The sequence below is a fragment of the Salmo salar genome, chromosome ssa18, assembly GCF_905237065.1.
Source record: "Salmo salar chromosome ssa18, Ssal_v3.1, whole genome shotgun sequence".
Taxonomy (NCBI): Eukaryota; Metazoa; Chordata; class Actinopteri; order Salmoniformes; family Salmonidae; genus Salmo; species Salmo salar.
Genome location: NC_059459.1, coordinates 38280749 through 38298966, shown reverse-complemented (window position 1 = coordinate 38298966; position 18218 = coordinate 38280749). Strand labels below are relative to the sequence as shown.

Genomic DNA, 18218 nt, shown 5'->3' with positions numbered 1-18218 from the left:
CGAGACTACTCCATTTTTTTCTTTCAGCCTTTGAATGAATACAACGTTGCCCGGTTGGAATATTATCGCTATTTTACGAGAAAAATAGCATAAAAATTGATTTTAAACAGCGTTTGACATGCTTCTAAGTACGGTAATGGAATATTTTGACATTTTTTGTCACGAAATGCGCTCGCGCGTCACCCTTCGGATAGTGTCCTGAACGCACGAACAAAACGGAGCTATTTGAATATAACTATGGATTATTTGGAACCAAAACAACATTTGTTGTTGAAGTAGAAGTCCTGGGAGTGCATTCTGACGAAGAACAGCAAAGGTAATCCAATTTTTCTAATAGTAATTCTGAGTTTAGGTTGTCCCAAACTTGGTGGGTGTCAAAATAGCTAGCCGTGATGGCTGAGCTATGTACTCAGAATATTGCAAAATGTGCTTTTGCCGAAAAGCTATTTTAAAATCTGGCACCGCGATTGCATAAAGGAGTTCTGTATCTATAATTCTTAAAATAATTGTTACGTATTTTGTGAACGTTTATCATGAGTAATTTAGTAAATTCACCGGAAGTTTTCGGTGGGTATGCTAGTTTTGAACATCACATGCTAATGTAAAAATCTGGTTTTTGATATAAATATGAACTTGATTGAACAAAACATGCATGTATTGTATAACATAATGTCCTAGGAGTGTCATCTGATGAAGATCATCAAAGGTTAGTGCTGCATTTAGCTGTGGTTTTGGTTTTTGTGACATATATGCTTGTTTTGAAAATGGCTGCGTGATTATTTTTGGCAGGGTACTCTCCTGACATAATCTAATGTTTTTCTTTCGCTGTAAAGCCTTTTTGAAATCGGACAATGTGGTTAGATTAACGAGAGTCTTATCTTTAAAATGGTGTAAAATAGTTGATTGTTTGAGAAAATTGAATTGTGGTATTTTAGTTGGTTTTGTATTTCACGCCGTGCGATGCCATTGGCTGTTGGCTAGGGGTTCCGCAGGCGGAACGGGGTTCCGCTAGCGGAACGTCTGTTCTCAACAGGTTAAGCAACTGGTGTTAAATGTTTTGTTGGAAGAACAAGTGCTAGTATTACCGCTGCCTGAACCTACTACCCCTGTAGGGGATGTTGCTGCTCCTGTAAGCCCGTCGGTGTCTGGGAACGAGAGCGAGGCTAAAGCTCCAGCCACATTGCCCCGTTTTGATCCACTCTCCCCACTGTCAGCCGGTGATGCCAGTTGGGATGTCCGTTCAATACAGTTCCAACTGGAGGCGGAAGAGAGAGCCCAAATTAGGCGAGAGAATCTCCAGTTGGAGATGTGTAAAATTGAGGCAGAAAAAGAACGAGAACAGCGGCAGTTAGAGTTGGAAATGTGTAAAATTGAGGCAGAAAGAGACCAGCGTCAGTTGGAGTTCAGAATGCGCCAGATGGAACTAGAGACAGCGAGGCTAGCCTCCGTTCCTACTGTGCCTGTTAGTGAGTCGTCCTCACCAGCTGTAGCTTCCAACACGTTTGACATTAGTAGGCAGATTGCCTTAGTACCTTTGTTTAGAGAGTCAGAGGTTGACTCCTATTTTTGTGTGTTTGAGCGAATAGCCGTCGCATTGAAATGGCCTGAAGAGGTATGGTGCTTATTACTTCAGTGTAAACTAACTGATAAAGCCCAAGAGGTTTTGTCAGCGCTACCTTTGGAAGACAGTTTGAACTATGAAGTGGTCAAAGCTACTGTTCTTCGTGCCTATGAGCTTGTGCCTGAGGCATACCGACAGAGATTTAGGTCTCTAGTCTTCTAGTAAGACTTATGTGGAATTTGCTAGAGACAAGGGAAATCTGTTTGATAAATGGCATGCTGGTAACTGATTTCAACTCTCTCCGGGAGTTAATCTTGTTGGAAGAGTTTAAAAATTGCTTACCCGAACGCATTGTAGTTTACCTAAACGAACAGAAGGTATCCTCCCTGTCAGAAGCGTCTGTGTTGGCAGACGAGTTTGTGCTAATGCACAAGAGCGTGTTTTCGGCTCATACTGAGAGTAGAGTCACTGAGTTGCCTACTTTTAGTCCTAGTCGGCCAGTAGTATATCAAGCACGCCAGAAAAATGAGCGTCCCTGCTTCTCTTGCCATAAAGTGGGACATATGATTAATGATTGCTTCCTGCTAAAACGCAAACAAGGGATGCCTATTCATGCCACGCCGCCAACAGGTGTTGGGCTAATTCATACGGTTGTGAGGTGTGAAACGAAACAAGTGCCTCAGGGTAAATGTAGTTTGAAAGTCTCAGTCCCTGACCTCAGTTACGAACCGTTCATTTTCGAGGGGTTTGTGTCCATAACGAATGACGAAGCATCTCAGCACCCGGTTAAAATCCTTAGAGATACTGGTGCGGCGCAGTCATTTATATTGTCTGATGTGTTGCCCTTATCCGACAATACATACTGTGGTTCCAGTGTGTTAGTTCAGGGTATTGAAATGGGCTTTGTCCCAGTGCCATTGCACTTTGTGAATGTACACTCTGAATTAACCAGTGGAATATTCAGAGTGGGGGTACATCCTATGTTGCCAGTAAAAGGTGTGACCTTTATAATGGGTAACGATATTGCCGGAGGAAAGGTAGTACCCGTATTGGAAGTATTGGATAAAAGTGACCACTCTCTCTCCAATGAGCTGGCACAGAGTTATCCACATGTGTTCCCCGCTTGTGCTGTCACTCGTGCTCAGGCAAGACAAGTGGGTGACGTGATAGATTTGTCGAACACTGTTCTGTTCAAAGAAGTTGATCAAGAGGATGGGTTGTGTGCTACTTCTGAGAAGCTGATCACCTCTGACAAACAGCCCCCGGAAGAATCGAAGTATGTTGAACTTATTGCTGATGCAATACAGTTACCAGATCCTCGTGAGCAGCTGATTGCTAACCAAAAGGTTGACAACAAGCTTGCTAAATGTTTTTCTAGCGTTGTCTCATTGGAAGAGGTAAAGAAGAAGAACGTGGCTTACTTCATTGATGGTAATCTCCTCATGCGTAAATGGACATCCCATGTTGACGCAGACAGAGATTGGAATGCTGTTTACCAAATAGTGATTCCTACAGCCTTTCAACAAAATGTGTTATCCCTTGCTCATGATCACCAGTGGTCTGGTCATTTAGGAATCACCAAGACTTATGATCGGGTCCTTCGACATTTCTTTTGGCCAGGTTTGAAACAGGATGTGGCTCAGTTCAGTCAGACATGCCACACATGTCAGATAACAGGAAAACCAAATCAGGTTATTCCTCCCGCTCCTCTTAGTCCTATACCTGTGGCTCAGTTGGTAGAGCATGGTGTTTGCAACGCCAGCATGGTGTGTGCAACGCCAGGGTTGTGGGTTCAATTCCCATGGGGGGGGCCAGTACAAAAAAAAAAGTTTAAAAAATAAAGAAAGAAAAAAAATGCATGAAATGTATGAACTCACTACTTACTGTAAGTCGCTCTGGATAAGAGCGTCTGCTAAATGACTAAAATGTAAATGTAATAGGTGAACCAATTGAACATGTGGTGGTTGATTGTGTTGGACTGTTACCGAAGACAAAATCGGGTAACCAGTTTCTGTTAATGATTATGTGTATGGCAACAAGATACCCCGAAGCCATTCCTCTGAGAAGGATTACAGCTCCGGTAGTGAATAAAGCCTTAATTAAATTCTTCATGACATTCGGGTTACCTAAGGTGGTACAAATTTCCTGTCAAAGCACTTCAAGCAGGTGTTAAAATCCTTGTCAGTTACGCACCGTGTGGCAAGCACATATCACCCAGGGTGCGCTTGAGCGTTGGCATCAGACACTGAAGTCTATGTTACGTAAATATTGTTTGGAATCTGAGAAAGATTGGGATGAGGGAGTTCCTCTAGTTTTGTTTGCTGCTCGTGAAACTGTACAGGAGTCCCTAGGGTTCAGCCTGGCTGAACTAGTGTTTGGTCACACAGTGAGAGGACCAATGAAAGTCCTTAAAGAACAGTTTTTGGCCCAAGAGTTGTGTGTGGGAGATGAGAACGTGTTGGAACATGACATTAATGTTGGAAATGCTGCCCCTATCAAGCAACACCCATATCGTGTCAATGCTTCTAAAAGGAAGATAATGAGGGATGAAGTGAGATATTTGTTGGAGAATGACCTGGCTATGCCAAGTTCAAGCCCATGGAGTTCTCCTTACATTCTGGTTCCTAAATCTGATGGTACGTCCAGGTTATGTACGGATTATCAAAAGGTAAATTCTGTCACAATGCCAGATTCGTTCCCGTTACCCAGACTGGACGACTGTATCGACACTGTTGGTGCTGCTACTTATGTAACAAAGTTGGACCTCTTAAAAAGTTACTGGCAGGTTCCGTTAACCTCACGTGCTTCTGAGATTTCTGCTTTTGTTACCCCAGACAACTTCCTACATTTACATTTTACATTTACGTCATTTAGCAGACGCTCTTATCCAGAGCGACTAACAAATTGGTGCATTCACCTTATGATATCCAGTGGAACAACCACTTTACAATAGTGCATCTAAATCTTTTTTGAAGGGGGGGGTGGGGGTGGGGGGGGGTTAGAAGGATTACTTAATCCTATCCCAGGTATTCCTTAAAGAGGTGCGGTTTCAGGTGTCTCCGGAAGGTGGTGATTGACTCCGCTGTCCTGGCGTTATGAGGGAGCTTGTTCCACCATTGGGGTGCCAGAGCAGCGAACAGTTTTGACTGGGTACTCTGTCATGGCTTTTGGGATGCGGAATGCACCAGCCACTTTTCAACGACTGGTTAACACTGTATTAGCTGGCGTTCCCAATTGTAGTGCATATCTTGATGATCTAGTGATTTATTCATCTGAGTGGTCAGATCATGTTAGCTCTCTAAGGGTAGTATGTGAGCATTTGGCAGCTGCTTCTTTAACCCTGAACTTGGCAAAGTGCGAGTTTGGGAAGGCTACTGTTACCTATCTCGGCAAAGAGGTAGGCCATGGACAGGTGTGCCCTGTTGATCCTAAGGTCTTGGCTATTACTGCATTCCCTGCACCTACCACCAGACGAGAGCTATGCCGCTTTTTAGGGATGGTTGGCTACTACCGTAGCTTCTGTAAAAACTTCTCTGCGGTAGTTGCTCCATTGACCGATTTGCTCAGTCCAGCTAGATCGTTTGAGTGGTCCCCAGATTGTAAGGTAGCTTTTGAGACTGCTAAAGCACTCTTATGTAATACCCCTGTACTTGCTGCTCCGGATTTTGAACAACCATTTAAACTTGAAGTAGATGCTAGTGCCAGAGGTGCTGGTGCTGTTCTACTACAGCAGGACAAGAGTGGACTGGATCATCCTGTGTGTTATTTTTCACGTAAATGTAACAAATGTCAGGCAAACTATGCCACCATCGAGCAAGAAGCTCTAGCTTTGCAATATTTTGAAGTGTATATTGGTTCTAGAGCTCTACCAGTGATCGTATATACTGACCATAACCCCTTAGTGTTTCTCCACCGGATGTACAACCAGAACCAGTGCCTTATGCGTTGGGCACTTATTGTACAGAATTATAATTTGGAGATACATTATCAGAACCCTTTTTGTGGCGTATTAGCAGAAGCTTTGTCTCGTGTGTAATAATAATAATTTTGTATGTTTTGTAAGGTTGCCTTTGTTTATTGATATTGTGGGTATACTTTGTACATACTTTTGGTCGCAATCCCCCCTAGGGTTACTCTTTTAAGGTTGGGAGTGTTACGGATACAGGTATCCTGTGTATGTATCCTGTGTGTGTTTCTTGTCTCTCCTTCTCTCCTTACAGGTGACAATCATCATTCCCCCAATCAGTCATCAATCAGTCCCCAAACAGAAGACACCTGCTCCTCTTCCCTCACCCTTGGTTTAAAAACCCAGTCAGATGTTTTCTCCCCAGATCAATCTTTATTGTTCTCTATCTCTCTGTGTCCCCAGTTCTCTCTTTCTGTATTGATCTCTATTTTGTTTTGCAACTATATGTCACTTTGTCCATCCCACCTGTGAGTATTGTTTTTGTTAAAGTGTTGACTGTTTGTTTGTTGGTGGGAAAAGGGGGTACCAAGACAAGTCGCCCATGGGCATACACTACCCGTAGGTAACCCTTGTCTAAGTACCCTAGTTAGAACTGGGCGAACCACCCACTGTATTTTTGGTTAGTTAGCTAGCTGTTCTTGAGGTAGGCTAGTCTAGTTTAGGGGTGTTTTGGATTATTGTTTCTTTGCTTGGGTCCAGCTCAGCCCCTTTTCCCACACCCCCATTACTGTGTGTTTAAAGAAATAAACCCTAAAGAGTTTGACGGTAGATTTACGGTAGATTTGTCTGTGGTTTTTGTTCTCACTGTTACTTGTCACTATTATAATTTGCAGGAGTTATGGAGGGTCTCGTTGCCATCCCCCCCCCTAGACTGCAGGGCCAAAATGAATTCTTAACACTTGCCCATTCACCCTGTGAATGGCACACACACTTAAAAATCCTTATTTAAACTACCCTTCATCTACACTGATTGAAGTGGATTTTTTATTTTTATTTAACTATGCAAGTCAGTTAAGAACAAATTCTTATTTACAATGATGGCCTAGGAACAGATTTTTGTAAGCTCTGAGATTTGATCTAGCAACCTTTTGGTTACTGGCCCAACGCTCTAACCACTAGGCTACCTGCCGCTCCAATTTAACAAGTGACATCAGTAAGCTTAGCTTTCCCTTGGATTCACCTAGTCATTCTATGTCATGGAAAGAGCAGGTGTTCTTAATGTTTTGTCCACTCAGTGTATAGCGACCAATATGTTTGAAACATCAAATCTCAATTAAAATCGTAATCAAAATCTCAATAACCACAATAACATGTTCATAAAAATGTATCAATACTGTCCCTTAAGTCTGAGAATGTTTGTGAATTTGGTTAATCAAAATGTAACTCTTCCAGATCAATATTGTTCAGAAAAGTAATTGTTTGTTTTCTTCAGTCCATGGAGAAATGCAGTCTGTTTGAGAGCACCAACATAATGTTTAACCAGAAACTACAGTCAGAGAAACAACAACATTCAGACCTTTTAGGCTACGGGACTGATTCCCTCTCTCAGTACACAGAACAGAACAGCATTGTCCTCATATGGTTGGTTTGTCATTTACAATGAACAAACAGATCTGGGACCCGGCTGATAGTAAAGTATACAGTACTAGGGTGTGTGTTTGTGCAAGCATGTCTGTAATTACCTCAGAGTGAGAAATCAATGTCTCTTTAATGAATGATCTCATTGTTCCTATGCTGAACAGTGGTACTCTATTCTTCTGCCCCTGTCAGTGGGGGGGGGTTGACAGAAATAAATGCAATGTAATGTAGGGTACCACTATGGTTTATATTAGACGCACAAATACACATAAAACAACAGACAAAGAGGCAACCAGAGTTCAACAGGGTTAGACAGGTTAGGAGAACCAGGTGGTTCAGAGTTCAACAGGGTTAGACAGGTTAGGAGAACCAGGTGGTTCAGAGTTCAACAGCGTTAGACAGGTTAGGAGAACCAGGTGGTTCAGAGTTCAACAGGGTTAGACAGGTTAGGAGAACCAGGTGGTTCAGAGTTCAACAGGGTTAGACAGGTTAGGAGAACCAGGTGGTTCAGGGTTAGACAGGTTAGGAGAACCAGGTGGTTCAGAGTTCAAAAAAGTTAGACAGGTTAGGAGAACCAGGTGGTTCAGGGTTAGACAGGTTAGGAGAACCAGGTGGTTCAGAGTTCAACAAAGTTAGACAGGTTAGGAGAACCAGGTGGTTCAGAGTTCAACAGGGTTAGACAGGTTAGGAGAACCAGGTGGTTCAGAGTTCAACAGCGTTAGACAGGTTAGGAGAACCAGGTGGTTCAGAGTTCAACAGCGTTAGACAGGTTAGGATAACTTTTTTTTCTCCCAGTTTTAACATGACAAGTGGCAGAATAATATCCACATAAACATGTCATTAGAGGTCAAGGGTGAAAAGGCTGTCTTAATCACTATTCCTTGCATGTTGTTTCTGTCAGAAGTAGCAGGGAAGCTGACAGACTGCGGTGGGACGTCACCTCAGCTTGGTCCAGCTATCATTACCACCCAATACTTGAAATCAGACTGCGATGGGACATCATTACCACCCAATACTTGAAATCAGACTGCGATGGGACATCATTACCACCCAATACTTGAAATCAGACTGCGATGGGACATCATTACCACCCAATACTTGAAATCAGACTGCGATGGGACATCATTACCACCCAATACTTGAAATCAGACTGCGATGGGACATCATTACCACCCAATACTTGAAATCAGACTGCGATGGGACATCATTACCACCCAATACTTGAAATCAGACTGCGATGGGACATCATTACCACCCAATACTTGAAATCAGACTGCGATGGGACATCATTACCACCCAATACTTGAAATCAGACTGCGATGGGACATCATTACCACCCAATACTTGAAATCAGACTGCGATGGGACATCATTACCACCCAATACTTGAAATCAGACTGCGATGGGACATCATTACCACCCAATACTTGAAATCAGACTGCGATGGGACATCATTACCACCCAATACTTGAAATCAGACTGCGATGGGACATCACCTCAGCTTGGTCCAGCTATCATTACCACCCAATATTTTAAATCACAGATGACTTGTTTGGTGGTTTTGATGATAGAGATGGAATATGCAAATACTACAGCTAATGCCTTGTCTATGTGGACATAACACCTGGTTCTCCTAACGTATCTAACCCAGCCCAGGTCTTGACACTTGTGTCCTGTCATGTGTGAAATGAAGTATGCTCCCTCTAATTATCTCTCTCCCTCTCCTCCCAGAGGACCTGAGCCCTGGGACCATGCCTCAGGACTACCTGGCCTGATGACTTCTGGCTGTCCCCAGCCCACCTGGTCGTGCTGCTGCTCCAGTTTCAACTGACTGCTGCTATGGAACCCTGACCTGTTCACCGGACATGCTACCTTGTCCAAGACCTGCTATTTTTGTCTCTCTTTCTCTACCGCACCTGCTGTCTCTAACTCTGAATAATCAACTATGAAAAGCCAACTGACATTTACTCCTGAGGCGCTAATCTGCTGCACCCTCTACAACCACTGTGATTATTATTATCTGACCCTGCTGGTCATCTATGAACGTTTCAACATCTTGGCCATGTTCTGTTATAGTCTCCACCCGGCACAGCCAGAAGAGGACTGGCCACTCCTCTGAGCTTGGTTCCTCTCTAGGTTTCTTCCTAGGTTCCTGCCTTTCTGGGGAGTTTTTCCTAGCAACCAGGCTTCTGCATTGCTTGCTGTTTGGGGTTTTAGGCTGGGTTTCTGTACAGCACTTTGACATCGGCTGATGAAAAAAGGGCTTTATAAATACATTTGATTTGATTGATTGATTGATATAAACACAATGCTTTTAGTGAGGCTACGAGCACTCATTTACAGCAAACACAGAAGGTTGGCAAATAATATTCATAGGGTTTTAATCTCTCGTGGACAGACGCACGATCTAGCGCATTTACGTTCGATTTTAGTTCTGGGTATCTGGCTTGTAGTTTTTTTGTTCTTGGTGTCTGCTTTGTAGTTCTTTAGTTCTGGGTGTCTGCTTTGTAGTTCTTTAGTTCTGGGTGTCTGCTTTGTAGTTATTTGGTTCTGGGTGTCTGCTTCGTGGTTCTGGGTGTCTGCTTTGTAGTTCTTTGGTTCTGGGTGTCTGCTTTGTAGTTCTTTAGTTCTGGGTGTCTGCTTTGTAGTTATTTGGTTCTGGGTGTCTGCTTTGTAGTTCTGGGTGTCTGCTTTGTAGTTCTGGGTGTCTGCTTTGTAGTTCTTTGGTTCTGGGTGTCTGCTTTGTAGTTCTGGGTGTCTGCTTTGTAGTTCTGGGTGTCTGCTTTGTAGTTCTGGGTGTCTGCTTTGTAGTTCTTTAGTTCTGGGTGTCTTTGTAGTTCTTTGGTTCTGGGTGTCTGCTTTGTAGTTCTTTGGTTCTGGGTGTCTGCTTTGTAGTTCTTTGGTTCTGGGTGTCTGCTTTGTAGTTCTTTGGTTCTGGGTGTCTGCTTTGTAGTTGCTTTGTAGTTCTGGGTGTCTGCTTTGTAGTTCTTTGTAGTTCTGGGTGTCTGCTTTGTAGTTCTTTGTAGTTCTGGGTGTCTGCTTTGTAGTTCTTTGGTTCTGGGTGTCTGCTTTGTGGTTCTGGGTGTCTGCTTTGTAGTTCTGGGTGTCTGCTTTGTAGTTCTGGGTGTCTGCTTTGTAGTTCTGGGTGTCTGCTTTGTAGTTCTTTGTAGTTCTGGGTGTCGGCTTTGCAGTCCTTTGGTTCTGGGTGTCGGCTTTGCAGTCCTTTGGTTCTGGGTGTCGGCTTTGCAGTCCTTTGGTTCTGGGTGTCGGCTTTGCAGTCCTTTGGTTCTGGGTGTCGGCTTTGCAGTCCTTTGGTTCTGGGTGTCGGCTTTGCAGTCCTTTGGTTCTGGGTGTCGGCTTTGCAGTCCTTTTGGTTCTGGGTGTCGGCTTTGCAGTCCTTTGGTTCTGGGTGTCTGGCTTTGTAGTCCTTTGGTTCTGGGTGTCTGGCTTTGTAGTCCTTTGGTTCTGGGTGTCTGGCTTGTCGCCTTCTTCCTAATAGTGTTATATGTTTACCATAGTGTTATTAAATGATTACACTATTAAAGCCAGTTATGACTGGCTGAATGAATGAATTGCTTGTAACATTTTCTGAATGACATCCCTAGGGGAAACCAGGAAGTTCCCCCTAGGTACAGATCTAGGATCAGTTTCCCTTCCCCTTATCCTAACCGTAAAGGTGCACTATGCAGGAATTGCTCCGCCATTTCCTGGTTGCTAAAATTCGAATAGTTCGGCTGATTTCAGATAATTTCACAAAACAAGTAAGTATAGTGTAGAGAATCATTGTACCATCGAAATCGCTGTGAAATGTATTTTCCATTTCCATTTCAGCTGTTTGAAGCTGTTGTACAAAACCGAAAGTTAAAGATGAGAAAAAACTAAACTTATGAACAGGAAGCATAGAAATAGCGGACATAGAACAGATCTACCGCTTCTTAGACTTGCTTTCAATGAGAATGACATATCTATAATTCACAGTTCTATGTGAATTTGGTTGGTCGTCCAAGCAAAAGCCCTTAACTGGGGAAAATGTAAAACTGACCCAAGAACAGCGCCTAAGGGCAACTTCACCCTATACATTTTAGTAATTTAGCAGACGATCTTACACATTTTCTTACTTTTTCCTACTATAGGTGAAAACGTTTGTGACAGAGCAGTAACCACTCTAAATTCCAAGCATCTGCCTCTAACCCTAGGAAGCTCTTTGCCGCCTTCTCCTCCCTCCTGAATCCTCCTATCCCCCCCCCCTCTCTGCGGATGACTTTGTCAACCATTTTGAAAATAAGGTTGACGACATTCGATCCTCGTTTGTTAAGTCAAACGACACCGCTGGTCCTGCTCACGTTGCCCTACCCTATGCTTTGACCTCTTTCTCCCCTCTCTCTCCAGATGAAATCTTGCGACTTGTGACGGCCGGCCGCCCAACAACCTGCCCGCTTGACCCTATCCCCTCTTCTCCAGACCATTTCCGGAGACCTTCTCCCCTACTTCACCTCGCTCAACTCATCCTTGACCGCTGGCTACGTCCCTTCCGTCTTCAAGAGAGCGAGAGTTGCACCCCTTCTCAAAAAACCTACACTCGATCCCTCTGATGTCAACAACTACAGACCAGTATCCCTTCTTTCTTTTCTCTCAAACTCTTGAGCGTGCTGTCCTTGGCCAGCTCTCTTGCCATCTCTCTCAGAATGACCTTCTTGATCCAAATCAGTCAGGTTTCAAGACTGGTCATTCAACTGAGACTGCTCTTCTCTGTGTCACGGAGGCTCTCCGCACTGCTAAAGCTAACTCTCTCTCCTCTGCTCTCATCCTTCTAGACCTATCTGCTGCCTTTGATACTGTGAACCATCAGATCCTCCTCTCCACCCTCTCCGAGTTGGGCATCTCCGGCGCGGCTCACTCTTGGATTGCGTCCTACCTGACAGGTCGCTCCTACCAGGTGGCGTGGCGAGAATCCGTCTCCGCACCACGTGCTCTCACCACTGGTGTCCCCCAGGGCTCAGTTCTTGGCCCTCTCCTATTCTCGCTATACACCAAGTCACTTGGCTCTGTCATATCCTCACATGGTCTCTCCTATCATTGCTACGCAGACGACACACAATTAATCTTCTCCTTTCCCCCTTCTGATAACCAGGTGGCGAATCGCATCTCTGCATGTCTGGCAGACATATCAGTGCCGATGACGGATCACCACCTCAAGCTGAACCTCGGCAAGACGGAGCTGCTCTTCCTCCCGGGGAAGGACTGCCCATTCCATGATCTCGTCATCAACGTTGACAACTCCATTGTGTCCTCCTCCCAGAGTGCTAAGAACCTTGGCGTGACCCTGGACAACACCCTGTCGTTCTCCGCTAACATCAAGGCGGTGACCCGATCCTGTAGGTTCATGCTCTACAACATTCGCAGAGTACGACCCTGCCTTACACAGGAAGCGGCGCAGGTCCTAATCCAGGCACTTGTCATCTCCCGTCTGGATTACTGCAACTCGCTGTTGGCTGGGCTCCCTGCCTGTGCCATTAAACCCCTACAACTCATCCAGAACGCCACAGCCCGTCTGGTGTTCAACCTTCCCAAGTTCTCTCACGTCACCCCGCTCCTCCGCTCTCTCCACTGGCTTCCAGTTGAAGCTCGCATCTGCTACAAGACCATGGTGCTTGCCTACGGAGCTGTGAGGGGAAGCGTCCCACCCCTGGTACACCCAATCAACAACAGGTGAAATATCAAGAGCGCCAAATTTGAAAACAATTAAATGTCATAATTCAAATTTCTCAAACATACAACTATCTTACACCCTTTGAAAGATAAACATCTCCTTAATCTAACCACGTTGTCCGATTTCAAAAAGGCTTTACGGCAAAAGCATAAAGTTAGATTATGTTAGGAGAGTACATTGACAATAGCTGTGTGTAATGTTTTGTCAATTCAAAGACAGGCGTCACCAAAAGCAGAAAAACAGCAAAAATGATGCACTAACCTTTGACAATCTCCATCAGATGACACCCCTAGGACATTATGTTAGACAAGGCATGCATTTTTTGTTCTATCAAGTTCATATTTATATCCAAAAACAGCGTTTTACTATGGCGTTGATGTTGAGGAAATCGTTTCCCTCCAATAACCGCCAGTCAAGCAGCACAACAAATTAAATAATTACTATTCGAAAACATTGGTAAAATATTATATTGTCATTCAAAGAATTATAGATTTACATCTCTTGAACGCAACCGGATTGCCAGATTTAAAAATAACCTTACTGGGAAATCACACTTTGCAATAATCTGAGCACTGCGCCCAGAAAAATACGCTTTGCGATACAGACTAACCGCCATGTTGGAGAGATCTAAAATCGAAAATACTATGTAAATAATCCATTACCTTTGATTCTCTTCATCAGATGTCACTTCCAGGAATCCCAGGTCCATAACAAATGTAGTTTTGTTCGAAAAAGCTCATAATTTATGTCCAAAAAGCTCTGTGTTGTTAGCACATGATCTATGCTAGCCGGACTTCTCGTCATGAACGAGGGGAAAAAAAATATTTACGTTCGTTCAAACATGTCAAACGTTGTATAGCATAAATCATTAGTGCCTTTTTTAACCAGAACATGAATAATATTCAAGGCGGACGTTTGCATTCTCTTTTGGAACGAGAGTACCCAACATGAACTCGCGAGTCAGAGTCTAATCGGCCACCACCGTTCCAAGGCTCTTGTTCGTTCAGTTCTCACAGTATAAGACTCAAAACACTTTCTAAAGACTGGTGACATCTAGTGGAAGCCATAGGAAGTGCTCAACAATTAATAAGCCCCTGTGTGTTTCAATGGCATAGGCTTAAAGGTAATTCAACACATCAGGTATCCACTTGCAGTCAGAATTTGTCTCAGGGTTTTGACTGCCATATGAGTTCTGTTATACTTAGACATCATTCAAACAGTTTTAGAAAATTCAGAGTGTTTTCTATCCAAACCTGAACAATAATATGCATATTCTAGCTTCTGAGTTGGTGTAGGAGGCAGTTAAAAATGGGCACATATTTTTTTCAAAATTCTCAATACTGCCCCCTAGCCCCAACAGGTTTTAAGGAATGCCTAGGATAGGATAAAGTAATCCTTCTACCCCCCCCAAGAAAAAAAGATATAGATGCACTATTGTAAAGTGGTTGTTCCACTGTATATCATAATGTGAATGCACCAATTTGTAAGTTGCTCTGGATAAGAGCGTCTGCTAAATGACGTAAATGTAAATGCAGTGACAGAGCAGTGACAGAGCAGTGACAGTGCCGTAACATGAGCTCCTTGCATAAGTGTTGGAAAAAGAGAAAGTAACGTCTGGACAGCTTAACAGAAAACTATTCCCTGGAAGCAGCAGTGTAGGGCTGTAGGCTAAGTAGAGGCTACTGTATACTGAGTTCTCTATAGTTAACAGGGCTCCATAGCAAAGCAATGGACAAGCATCATGTCTCCCTGCTGTTTACGTCAACTTCTTGTTATATATTCAAGTTATTGTGTGCAGTGGACAATGCTTCAGTGTAAACCCCGATGTGCTGTCATTACTCTAAACTTTCGAGGAAACCCGTTGCACTTAAAAGGGATACTTCGGGACTCACGGAAACCATTTTTATGTCGCTGCATCCAGTATATAAAGGAAGTTAGCATTGGCTTTCTGAAACTCTTCCTAACTGGCGTTTACACAATGACTGGAAGTTTATCTCTAGTTAGCAACCTCCTTCAAACTGCACACAGAGACATAAAACATGTTTATCCACGAGTTCAATTGACTGGGGAATTAGATAAATTACCTTGTTGCCAAAATTCCGATGAATCCATTTAATATATATCAGTCCAGTTACTTAAAGGGATTTTGTAGTCATTACATTTTTTACATTTTAGTCATTTAGCAGACGCTCTTATCCAGAGCGACTTACAGTAGTGAATGCATACATTTCATACATTTAAAAAAAGAAATTCCGTACTGGTCCGCCGTGGGAAACGAACCCACAACCCTGGCGTTGCAAACACCATGCTCTACCAACTAAGCCACATGGGACCTATCCTTACACAAACGTATAGAGTCACTCTTTCAGCCCTGTGGCCTTCACTAAGTGAGTTCCTAGGTGAATGTTGTCATTATAATAAAACGTTTTTTGACAATGTATTACATATCTTATAAGGCCTTATTTTGAGGCCTAACTTTACCCTCACTCAGTGGCCTAAAACTCATGGTTTACAGACCACATGAGGCCTGCAAGTAGGGTTGCAAAATTCCGGTAACTTTCCAAAAAATTCTGGTTGAAGGATTTCCAGGAATCTTCCAACCAGTATTTCTGGAAAACCTGTGAAATGTAGCAACATTTTGCAATCCTACCTGCATGTCACATTATGCTGGCTTGCAAAGTGATGTGTAATTCCTATTGGAATCCAGCCAGAGTTAGGATATCCTACCGCTGATTTTTATTCACCCGCAACCTGCATTCATAGTGACTGCCAGGTCTAGGAACAGTGTGAGGAGAATACCTAAGCCATTTAAACAGTGTACAGCAGCCTGGTCCCAGATCTGTTTGTGCTGTCTTGCCAACTCATATGGTTACATTACAGCGTACAGCAACCTGGTCCCAGATCTGTTTGTGCTGTCTTGCCAACTCATATGGTTAGATTACAGCGTACAGCAGCCTGGTCCCAGATCTGTTTGTGCTGTCTTGCCAACTCATATGGTTAGATTACAGTGTACAGCAGCCTGGTCCCAGATCTGTTTGTGCTGTCTTGCCAACTCATATGGTTAGATTACAGTGTACAGCAGCCTGGTCCCAGATCTGTTTGTGCTGTCTTGCCAACTCATATGGTTAGATTACAGTGTACAGCAGCCTGGTCCCAGATCTGTTTGTGCTGTCTTGCCAACTCATACGGTTGATTTGTAATTTCCAATCCACAAACAGATCTGAGATCTGGCTGATAGTACAGTATACAGTACTAGGGTATGTGTGTGTGTGTGTGTGCGCTAACTCATTTGCACCATTGTATGGAATTCAGGGAGGGTGGGTTTGGTTATTGACTTACCAGTCCATCACAGTTGCTTATGGCAACAGTAGCCTCTGGCATGTCTGATACGTCTCCAGTGAAAACACAGTCCCCGTGGAGACGCTCCTTAGCCTTTTCCTCGAAGTCCTCCTGCCATTCCACAAATGCCCCCGGAGCCACCAGCCTCCTGTTTGCTTTGAGGCGAAGGTGCAACTCTTTCCCAAACACAGTGACGTTGAAAAACAGGTGTTGGCCTGTGCCAGAGGTGATAGAGGGAGTCTCGGGGGCGCTACGGGCCACACGCCTCTTTCCCGGACCAGGGGATGAGGAAGCACCAACACCACCACCTGCATCTTCACTTTCACTTTCTCCCGTTGCAGCTGAGGCCCAGGCTCCTGAGACTGAGACCACGTGGGAGATATAGCGGCCGTGGGAGTCTGTGCTGAACGGCACGATAAGACCATATTCACTTAACTTTCCAGAGAGATGTTCTGATGAGACAAATAGTCAAGAATAACATCAGAGAAACAGAGACAACTGGACAGTTCTAATATAAACTCTTAGAAAAAAAGGGTCTCAAAAGGGTTCTTAGGCTGTCCCCATAGGATAACCCTTTTTGGATCCATATAGAACTCTTTTGGGTTCCAGGTAGAATCCTCTGTGGAAACGGTTTTTACATGGAACACAAAAGGGTTCTACCTGAAACCAAAACAGGTTCTTCAAAGGGTTATCTTATGGGGACAGCCAAAGAACCGTTTTAGGTTCTAGACAGCACATTTCTTTCTCAGGGAGTAGGAACCTATGCACAGAAACATATGGGAACTTGGGGGATTGGGAACTTATGGGAATTTATGGGAACTTGGTGAAAGGCACAGAAAATAATATAGGATACTTTAATTGATACTGACTTGCCTAGTTAAATAAAGGTTAAATAAATAAATAAAACAATTATGATTATACTCTGTGTGGCTAAGAGTAATGCATGCTAGTTAAAGGAGAATTGGCCTACTAACAAATGGTTAATGAATATGGAAGATGATCCTTTTATTCTTTTTTGAACCTTTATTTAAAGATGATATTGAACTTCTGAACAGTGGAGACATAGGATAATGTGTCTCTAGTCTAGTTTGGTCTATGGGTTATGAGCCAGCCAGTTGCATCACTGTTTAGTTTGGCTAAACCCTTTCAGGTACAACTAAATTATTGGACTAGTTTGTGGCATTTCTGGACACGTTCATCAATAAGACCTCAGTCTCTATCAAACCCAGGGGGTTATATAACTTCAAATACTGTATGCCATACGTTTTATAGCCCTCTGCACAAAATCCACATTAGGCTACCTCAAAGTTGAATACCAAAAAGTTTAGAAAAAAAGTGTAAAATCATAAGAACTTACCATGTGATTTCACAGTATGTTTGTGATCTAAAAATATCAAGCTGAGAGAACAGCACATCAATAAATATATACAATCCAAAGCGAAAGCCATTGTGGAATTACGAGCTGCCACTTCACTTCAGTCCACTCTAACGGGAGTTGAAGTTTCCTTTCTATTGTAAACGTTGTAGTAGGCAACCGCTGTTCCCTCTCCCTCCTCCTGTCCTGCTCCAGTCCTGAACGCCGCACAGTTTATGAGAAAGAAAAAAACTTATCAATCTTTAACTTCTTCAGCGAAGCCGCCGTCGAGCATTCTTCTGAACGTTACCGCAAACGCAAACCAAACTGACGAGGGAATTCACAAGTTGTTCCAATCTTTCGGCTTCCGTTGAACTGTGCATGAAGCTGGACAGCCCCATCCATTTAGAAAAGGGAAAAAACCGGGGGTGCTGCTGATGACGACAGCTCCCTGCCCGGCTAATCGGAGAGTTCAGGGAGGTACAGATAAACTAACTCACAGCCGGAGCCTGGAACTGTTTAGATGCCTTGTGGTTGTTTAGAAAAAAGAGAGGTAGGCCTGCACCTTCATATGTACAGTCATTGGCCTACAACATACTAATTCGTATAAAATTCAACCCCAACCTCAGAAGTAAAAAAGCATTCCTGCACACAAACATCTGCGGCGCAGTCCCGCACCATTACGCACGGATGGGGAGGCGTTAGTACAA

General features: G+C 43.6%; 1 protein-coding gene across 3 annotated transcripts in view; it reads right to left on the bottom strand.

The window, feature by feature from the left end:
* Positions 1-18218, bottom strand: part of LOC106593178 (A disintegrin and metalloproteinase with thrombospondin motifs 3) — a 132716-nt gene extending 114498 nt beyond the window's left edge. The window contains exons 1-2 of one of the 3 annotated variants that reach the window (XM_045701095.1): positions 17512-18218; positions 16155-16606 (exon numbers count right to left, since the gene is read on the bottom strand). In XM_045701095.1, coding sequence (XP_045557051.1) covers positions 16155-16606; positions 17512-17602 — 543 coding nt within the window. In that variant the 5' untranslated portion in view covers positions 17603-18218. The remainder of the gene's footprint in view (positions 1-16154; positions 16607-17511) is intronic. The other 2 variants (XM_045701096.1, XM_045701094.1) reach the window with 2 other exon arrangements.